Here is an 8,977-nt window from a genome sequence, read left to right as displayed (position 1 = left end):
GAGGCAGGTAGAACAGCTGTGGAAAGAACCTAAATAACAGAACCCAGGGAGATCCCAGCTCGGATCAGCAATTGTAGGTGGGGCTGCACCATCGACGGGAAGGCGGGCTGAGGACCGAGAGTCCAGCACATGCGGGGCCTCAACAGCTCTTCCTCAGGCCCAGCCCCCACAGAATCCACAGACATGGTCTCTGGGAAGTATATTTTATTTACATCTTTAAAATCTGTAACTAATCTCTCTCTTCCTCCTTTCCACCCCCAGAGACTTGGGAAGGGAAAGAACAGGCACCTCAAACACCTACTCCCCACATACAAATAGGCACCCCATGACTCACACCCACAAATGAAATGAAGGAGAAAGAGGTCTGAACCTCCCTCAGAGATCCCCCGGGTTTGGGGGAGGGGCAGGGCCTGAGGGGTGAAGGGTGGGTCTCTTAAGAGAAGAAAGGGACAGGGGGCACGTCAGTGTGAAGGGGTGGAAAGTAGTCCGAAGCCCCTCCCATCCTCTTCCCTCACACCCTCCGCCTCTGCCGGGGAGGGGCCTCCCTTCACCTCCTCACACCAGACACTGCAGGGGCTGCAGCTAGCGGTCAGGTCTCTGGACACAAAACACTTTTGCTTTGTGGTCTCCTGAGGTGGTCACCACCAGGGAGGCATCTCTGCGGACAGAAAGAAGAGGCTCATAGGGATGGGGCCTCGGGGCTGGCTCAAACCCATGACCCAGGAGCCCCCGGGGCCTCTCGAGCACATCAGTTCCATGCCCTCAGTGCCCAGCACCAGCTGACACACCCGTGTCCAGTGAACACACGTGAAGCCAGCAGTGAGCGAGGAAATGAGAGGAACCACAACATGGGGAGGCAGTCCCAGCCCCTCAGCCCCGGGACTGACATGAGACCCAGCAAGTCACTGTCACCCAGAAGCTGCAGCTCCCTCAGGCTTCCCGGTCTTGGGTCCCGGCTTCCCGCAGGAAGGCCTCCCACACACCGGGTCCCGGTGGCCCCCCATGCTCTCCCCACCTCCGAATACAGAACCCCGGCCCTGCCCAGCTCACTCACTTGCTGAGGGCGAAGTCCAGGATCTCGGCCGTGTGGCCCCGGTAGTCAGTCAGCAGGCGGCCGGTCCGCGCGTCCCAGAGGCGCACGATGCCATCCAGACTGCAGGTGTAGACCACGGCGGTGCCCGCCTCCCACAGCAGCTGCACGATGCCGGACTGCGCGGTGGAGAGGCAGGGTGGGCGTGAGGGGAGCGAGGAGCATCTCGGGGAGGGAGGTGGGAGCAGGGCCATAGACAGGACCATGCAGGAGCCAGGTCGGGGTGGACGCTGACCGTCCTGGGCCTCCCACAGGTGCCCGTACCTGGTGCTGACACTGGTGTCGGAGGGTCTGCGCAGACAGGTCATAGATGGCCAAGGTCCCATCCAGGTAGCCGACAGCTGCCAGAGGCATCCTGGGGGAGGGGCACCACCAGCTCACAGAGGGGCCTGGGCCCACGGGCCCTGTTCCTTCCTGGTCTCCCCGCCCAGGCCCCTCCCCAAGCTCAGTCCCTCTCTTCTCCAGGCGGCCTCCAGGCCAAAGCCTCAGCTCACACTCACACACTGCAGAAGCCCAAGGATTCCACTGAGTTGGACTCGCTCTCCTCCCCTTCTCCCAGGTTGGGCTGGGAGGCCACAGACTCAGGCCTGAAAACACCCACCACCTATGAGCCAGAGGAAAGTGTCAGAGAAGGTCCTAGAAACATGATCCTCTCAGAGAAGGAAGGTGGAGAGGAGGGAGGTTGAGTGAAGGATAAGAAAGGAGGGGAGAAGAGCGAAGGCTTCACAGCCAGGCTTCAGTTTCACTCACCTTGCCAGTAGTGGCACTGACCAACTTGGCCTGGCAATCCACAGAGCCAGTCAGAATCAGGCTGCCATCCTGGTTGGTGGCAACACAGGTCAGAGGGCCCTGGTGACCCTCAGTCCCTAGGATGCAGCAAAGGAATAAGTCAGTCTTCACACTGTCCCCTCGGAGTCCTGTCCCAGGTCTTAGCCCCTCCCCCAACAAAGGCCGCGGCTAACACTTCCCCCAACTCTGATACCTTTTAGTACATGGATAGGGCTTCCCTGCTTCAGGTCCCAAATCCTGATGGTGCCATCTTCATAGCCGACCACAGCTCTCTTTCCTACAGGGCCGGAAGCACAGATGAAGAGAGAAAGACAGCACACTCAGAGAGGGACACACCCAGAGAGGGAACTGGGGATATGGGCGGGAGCCAGGAGAGGGAGACAGGAAAGGGAGAGAGCCAACACCACCCAGGACCCAGCAGAAGACACCTAGTTCAGGGTGGAAAAGGGAGCTGTCTGCTCCGGGGCCTGAGGTCAGTGCTCCTGAGAACAGGATCAGAGTGTGGGCTGAGCCTTGGGTCCAACCTCTCTCCACTCAAGAAAGGAACTTGGAGGAGCTTATCTCACCATCAGGGAGGACTCGGCCACAGGTGGCTGGGCAGTTGGGACCCTGGAAGGTCTTGCAGTCGCCATTGGGGACCTTCCACATCCATGTGTTGCCATCAGCAGTGCCCGCCAGTAGGATAGGTGCCCGAGGGTGCCACTCCATCCACTGGACAGGGAGGAAGAGTCAGCAGGGAGGCCCATCACCCATCCCACCTAGGAACCTGTCTTCTGAGCCCCACCACGCTGCCTCTGCTCTGAGTCAGGGAGGACAGTCTGGGTAACAGGGACAGACGTTCTTGCTGTACCTTGAGAGTGCACTGGTCAGAGATGGCCTGGTCTGGTAAAGGTGGAACTGAAGCCCCAAGCTCTTACCCACTACCAACCAAGGCCCTGAGTTGAATCCACTCTAATCACCTCCAGGTCTCCTGCTTCAAAGGACCAGACCTCCTCCTTGGTGTCCACCTGCCACACTTTCAAGAGGCCGCTCATGTCCCCGGTAGCCACTAGGGTAGAGTCATGGCTGAAACCCGCACAAGTCACAGAGTCCTTATGGCCTTCAAAAAAAAACCAAAGAAGCAGAGAACATCAGGGCACCTTGTGCTTGGGGGCCCATGACCTAGGTGTCTGGCCTCCTGAAAGGACTAGCTGAGAGAGGAAAACGTGGATCCCAGCAGAACAGGTGACCAGATTCACTGCCGTTTCAGGAATCAGCACACCCAGGTCTCAAGGCAATGCTGGCCCTCCACTCAGCCACACGGAGCCCAGGCCTGGGTCTTCCCTCCTGCCCGTTCTGCACCTCTGCCTGGAATACCCACCCCCTTCCCTCTCCCCAGATACCCCTCATCAGCCCAGGTCTCCTCCTTTCAAGCCTTTCCCAGATGCCCTTGCCCACTCAGTGCCTCCCTCCCCTAGATCCACAACAGACTATGCTATCCTCTCCAGAGGCCTCAGGCCCAGCACGGAGCTGGCACAATGGGGGTAAGTGGCTGTGAGATGCGCCACTGCTGCAGCCCGCCCCGGAAGACACCCCCTCACCCGCACACTCGAAGAGCAGCTCCCCGTCGCTCAGCCTCCACACGAAGGCCTTGTCATCTTCACCCCCGGTCACCGCCAGCGTGTTGGTCTTGGGGTCCAGGCTCACACAAAACACAGATGCTGTCCCGAGAGAGAGTTCCCAAGTGAGGGGCTGGGGCTCCCACCTGGGTTCTGTCCTTCAGGCCGGCAGGAGGCCCACCCCTTCCACCCAGAGAAGCACGTCTTTCCTCCTGGGAAAGCAGGATGCATCCGAGTTCCTCCTGAGTTTCAAGCATCAGACGGTTGGAGAAACCCCTCCCCGAGCTCGCCAAGCTCCAAATCCTTCTCCGGAGCAGATGCCCCTTACGATGCCGCACCCTTCACCACCCCACACTGAGGCCACGGAGCACAGGAAAGTGTGTGCTGGGCTTACAGCTCTCAGCATGGGATGCCGTCAGGCTGGGTACACACAGAGGGAGGAGAACATTGTGCTCCTGGTTCCTTACTAAGAGCTGGCATTTGAGGATTATATAAAACACGCTCCATGTGACTTACACCAAAGTAATGTTTTAAAGCACATGTGTCAAACACAAGGCCCCCGGGCCAAATCCGTCCCGCCAGGCCTTGCAATGTGGCCCACACCGCGGTCATCACTGCACTCCGCTGCGTTTCCATCACAATGACAGTTTATGACTGTTCAGTAAACCATTCGGCCCGCGATTTAGGCTGGATTTTAGATTTTGGCCCCTTCTCTGATTGAGTTCGACACCCCTATTTTAAAGGAAAACTAAGACCCAGGGAGACTCCTACAGATCGTACACTGGTGAGGGGCAGAGGTAAGAGTGGAACACGGGTTTCTCAGCTGGCTCAGGAGCCAAGCTCTCCTCCATCCCATCACCCTGCCCGCTTCCTGTGAGCTCCTCCGGGCCAGGGCCAGCAGAATGCCCAGTACACAGCCGACATGGGATGCTCAAAGGGCCTCCGGGCCCGAGTGTAGGATGGATCTCCTGAGAGACCTACCTGAGTGCAGTGCAAAGGTGACCTCGCTGTCGTCCGGGCCCTCCATGCTGCCCACCACCCCTTCCTGGGGCTCCAGAACCCAGCCCTCCTCGTTGCCCTCTTCCTCTTCCTCCTCCTCCTCAAAGTCCACATCTTCCATCTCCTGGGCTAGATCATCTGCATTGGTCAGAGGGTCCAAAGATGGGGCTTAGCAGGCAGGAAGGGGGATGGAGACGAGGGCTGGGGTGGGTCATGTGGCCAGAGTGAGGTCAGTCGAGCAGCGGGAGCGAGAAGGTGTGCGGGGCGAGGACGGGAGACGCTGCGCACCTGGCGTCGGCCGGAGACTGGCAGGGAGGGCCGAGGGGATGCTGGGAAGGGGGTGTGTGCGGGAAGGGCCGAGGAGGCGTCAGGGAACCCCCACCCGGCCAGGCCCGGGCCCTCGGGGTGGGGGCGGGAGGAGGGGGAAGGGCGGGGAAAGTCGGTAGGAATGACCGGTAGGGTGCAGAGGGGCGGGGGCAGAAGCCGGGGTCACAGGCCAGGGGTGAGCGCTCCTGCCCCACGGCCTGCGGACCGGCCATTCTCACCCGGGTCCGGCGGGCCGGGGTCCAGCTCCACCACCTCGATGATCTCCTCGTCGCCATGGAAGCTCAGGGTCTCCAGTGGGGGGGTGTCAGCGGCAGCCCCGCTCTCCGATTCGGATTCCATGCGGCGAGCGCAGCCGATCCACTTCTCAGGGCCCAAACGCCTCCCCGAGTCAGCGCTGCGCGACGACGCGGAACTCGGGCCCCTCCTCCCCGGGAGGAAACAGGCGTCAGCCACTCTCCGGAAAGGGAGAGGGACGGCCGCCCGGCCAATCGGAAACAGGGCTGATGGCCGAACCACCAACCACAGAGCAGAGCTGGGGAGAGGGGCGGGGCGTGGCCGAGGGAACCCAAACTCCGCCCGGCCTGACTCCGCCCCTGGCAGAAGGGAAACAAGCGAGCGTGCGCGCCGCCGGGTCTCCTGGGAGGAGGAGTTCGGCCCGGCCCGGCCCGCCCCGGAGGCTTTTGGGAGTTGTAGTTTCCGGCCTGTAGGCGGGACGGGAGGAGTGGGGGAGGCCCCTGACGCAAACTACAATTCCCGGCGGAGACCGCGGTGCAGGGGGGGGTGGGATCTGAACATGGCGGCGGTGGTGGCTGCTACGGCGCTGAAGGGCCGGGGGGCGAGGAATGCCCGCGTCCTCCGGGGTAAGGAGAGGGACCCCGGGGAGGGCAGGGGCGCCAGGGGTCCCCCTCCCCTTTTTATTTCCTTTACATCCAGCCCGGGTAGAGCAGGCGGTCAGGGCTGTGGGTTCCTGCTCGCACCCCTCTGCGGGGTGCAGAGTTGGGGGGCTGTGAGGGGGTCTCGGAGGTCCCCGGCCGCCCCTCTGCCGTCGGGGCGCACACACCTCCGCGCCCTCGCTGCGGGAGGGAGCCCCGGGGAAGCCCGGGCTCCGCGCTCCGGTGCCGGACACCCTCCGCAGTGCAGAGGCCAGCCCCGCGCTGCCGGAGGCTCGGGTTCTAGCCGCGGGCAGTGAGCGGTTTGACCTTGGGCGGGGGAGCTCGTCTCTCTGGGCTTCGGGATCCTCTCCTAGGAGACGGGGGGACGGAGGAGACCGCCTCTAAGCCCCCTTTCCGCACTGGCCATTGCTGCGGTTTGAAAACATTTTCGCGGATTCCCTTCCTGCGTCTCACGTGAGCCCCACTGCAGTCCTCCCCATCCCGCCTTCTCGGGAGATGAGCAGCGGAGCCCGGGCGCCCGGCACGGGGTGGCGAGCCCGCAGTGACGTAGCGGTGGCTTCCCGAAGGTGTCCCCTCGATGGCGATGTTCCCAGTGCCCTTCGGATTCCCCCTGGCACTTGTTACACCGTACTGCGGTCCCTGCTCCGCCTCAGAGCGCAGCCGCTCCTTCCTTCCCGGGCTCTCCCCTCCTCCTCCCGCTGACCTTCCTGTTCTCCCTGCACAGGGATTCTCGCTGGAGCCACAGCCAACAAAGCTGCCCAGAGCAGGACCCGGGCGCTGCAAAGCCACAGCTCCCCCGAGTGCAAGGAAGAGCCGGAGCCCCTGCCTCCGGAGCTGGAGTACATTCCCAGGAAGAAGGCCAAGAACCCCATGAAAGCTGTGGGAGTCGCCTGGTGAGTGTTCTCGAACCCTGTGCCCACCCGTAGGCACCAGGGGAGGGCAGAGCCCAGACACTTCTCCAGGTGCCAGGTGGTACGCTCACTCCAGGTCTGTGGGGACGGAATTGCTGGCTGCAAGGACTGGAGTCGCAGGGAGGTGGGGCAGGGGATGGGGGGGAAAGTATGTGAAATTGGAGAGAGAGTGGGTTTTCTGTGGAGAAAGCTGAACTGATCTGATGTGAATTTGGTTCCCTGGTCTCATCTCTTTTGGAGAACTTGGGGTGAGACCTAATTGGGTTTTATCTCAAAGGTGTTTTAACACATCATTATTCAGATTTGACTCTGACCTTAGTACATATTGCTGATCAATACTAAAGGAAAGGAGTAAATTACCAATTTTTTTCAAAAGGGTCTTATCTTAGCAGAATTTTAAAATAAATTTTAAGACTTTTGGAGCCCTAGCTGGTTTGGCGCCATGCATAGTGTCGACCCCGGGTTAAGTGCACACACCTCGGTTGCAGGCTCGATCCCCAGCACCCCAGCCCCAGTGCGGGAGGCAACCAATTCATATGTCCCTCCCACTCTCCCTAAAATTCAGTGGAAAAATATCCTTGGGTGAGGATTATCCAAAGAAATAAGTTAAAGCCAATAAGTATAAGGGGAAAGAAAAGGATTTTTTGAGGGAGAGAGAAATATCAATGTGTGGGGAAGTGAGCTTGCAACCTGGACATGTGCCTTGACTGGGGAATCGAACCATCAACCTTTCCGGACATGGGATGATACTCAACAGACTGAGCCACACCTGTCAGGTGGGAAATTATTATTTTTTTTTTTTTCAGCACCTTAGGTTAGGTGTTCCAGGACTTTACAGTGTCTTTGATAAATATTCCATCTCCATTTCACAGATGAGAGGCTGAGGCTCAGAGCTGGGATTCTTACCAGGTCTTTGGACTCCATGCCCTTTCTCCCCACACCAAGGTGCTCCCCAGTAGCAGTTCCTCAGATTAGGAGGGTACTCTGGGAGAGGGTGTTGGGCAGTTTAGGCAGAGAGGAAATTTGCCGAGGGTCGAAGGGGAAAGGGGATGGGCCATCAGAGAATCATGCAGACTGTAGGCTCGCGGGCTCATGTTGAGAGGTGGCAGGCTACAGCAGAAAGGAATGTAGAGGTGGGCCTTTTGTGCCATGCCTGGGTGTTTGGACTTGGCAGGGAAGTGATGGAGAGCTGTTAAGTGGTTTTAAGCAGAGTAGCAGCAGGATCTGATTTGTGTAGTGCCCTCCAGCAGCCAACGAGGAGGCTGAATAGATACAAGAGGTATTGCAGTATTCATGAGCTCGATGAAGCTGGAATGAGATTACCTCCCCTCCCCCCAGCTCCTCTGGCTCAGGCGTGGTCCCTCCCCAAACCCCGTGCGCGTCTCCCCACCCCTAGGGCCATCGGCTTCCCCTGTGGTATCCTCCTGTTCATCCTCACCAAGCGGGAAGTGGACAAGAATCGTTTGAAGCAGATGAAGGCTCGGCAGAACATGCGGGCAGCCAACACGGGCGAGTATGAGAGCCAGAGATTCAGGGCCTCCTCCCAGCATGCCCAGTCTCCTGAAGCTGGGTCTGGGGTGCAGACCTGAGGAACACTGCAGCCCTCCCCTAGACTGTATTGACTGGCCTCCAGACCACGGAAATCCTTTGGGTTTGGCTGCAATTCTAGTCCTTGCCTCTAAGGTCCACCAGAGGGCGCAGGAAGCTCAGACTGCTGTCAGTCCTTAACTCCCCCCCACACACCCTCCTGTCCCACCCTGCTCTCCCTCCCCTCCCAGAGAAACCAAAGGCCAATAAAGTTATTGAGTGTGTGAGTGGAAAGGAACCGGGACTGGATTTTTGAGTCCCTTGGGATGGGAGGGAGAGGGCGGGGTGGGTTACTCATGTGAGCTGTCTCTCTGAAGCATTCAGTGTTCCGGATCAATGGCTGGGGAAACCACAGAGGCTTAAGCAACAAGCCTAGGCGCAGGCCTTGGAGAGCCAGTGCTCAGAGCTGCTGGCCAGGAGGGTGGGGTCTTTCTCAGCTTTGAACAAGTAAATAAATAAAAAACAACCAAAGAGGGCATTGAGGGTGTGAAAGAAATAAAGCAGTACTCCTTGTGGCCGAGTCCAAATGATTCAACCTCCCTGGACGTGGGTTACTTTCAAAGGTTTGTGACTAGTGATTTCTAAGGCAGGGCCCTAAACCTGAATCTGCAGTCCACCCTCCACCCCAGCCCAACTGTGACATTGTACGCATACAGCTTTGTGGGGAAGAGTTTGTAGCTCTGAGCTTTGTAAAGGGTCCATGATGCAAGATAGGTCACGTTCTCTGAGCGGTCCCTGCTGGACCCAGTAACGCAAGTCGAACTTCCAGCAGCCTTTTGCATC

The 8,977-nt window shown here is 59.2% G+C and overlaps 2 protein-coding genes across 3 annotated transcripts in view; one reads left to right on the top strand and one right to left on the bottom strand.

Annotated features, from left to right (window-relative positions):
* Nucleotides 1-189: 189 nt before the first annotated feature.
* Nucleotides 190-5,223, bottom strand: LOC118709907 (angio associated migratory cell protein). Its single transcript, XM_036422228.2, has 11 exons — nucleotides 5,022-5,223; nucleotides 4,459-4,614; nucleotides 3,460-3,579; nucleotides 2,839-2,978; nucleotides 2,446-2,590; nucleotides 2,073-2,156; nucleotides 1,841-1,956; nucleotides 1,591-1,694; nucleotides 1,355-1,445; nucleotides 1,055-1,209; nucleotides 190-658 (listed from the first exon to the last, which is right to left on the bottom strand). Exons 1-11 carry the CDS (start codon nucleotides 5,140-5,142, stop codon nucleotides 583-585), a joined length of 1,308 nt encoding a protein of 435 aa, XP_036278121.1. The 5' UTR covers nucleotides 5,143-5,223; the 3' UTR covers nucleotides 190-582.
* A 299-nt stretch (nucleotides 5,224-5,522) lies between these two features.
* PNKD (PNKD metallo-beta-lactamase domain containing) overlaps nucleotides 5,523-8,977 on the top strand; it is a 62,398-nt gene continuing 58,943 nt past the window's right edge. Inside the window, exons 1-3 of one of the 2 annotated variants that reach the window (XM_036422230.1) lie at nucleotides 5,523-5,663; nucleotides 6,421-6,589; nucleotides 8,004-8,432. In XM_036422230.1, coding sequence (XP_036278123.1) covers nucleotides 5,597-5,663; nucleotides 6,421-6,589; nucleotides 8,004-8,196 — 429 coding nt within the window. In that variant the 5' untranslated portion in view covers nucleotides 5,523-5,596 and the 3' untranslated portion in view covers nucleotides 8,197-8,432. Of the gene's footprint in view, nucleotides 5,664-6,420; nucleotides 6,590-8,003; nucleotides 8,433-8,977 lie in introns of those variants that run through there. The other variant, XM_036422229.2, reaches the window with a different exon arrangement.

Source organism: Pipistrellus kuhlii, unplaced genomic scaffold (genome assembly GCF_014108245.1).
Source record: "Pipistrellus kuhlii isolate mPipKuh1 unplaced genomic scaffold, mPipKuh1.p scaffold_m20_p_7, whole genome shotgun sequence".
Taxonomy (NCBI): domain Eukaryota; kingdom Metazoa; phylum Chordata; class Mammalia; order Chiroptera; family Vespertilionidae; genus Pipistrellus; species Pipistrellus kuhlii.
This window is presented reverse-complemented; position numbering and strand designations above follow the sequence as displayed.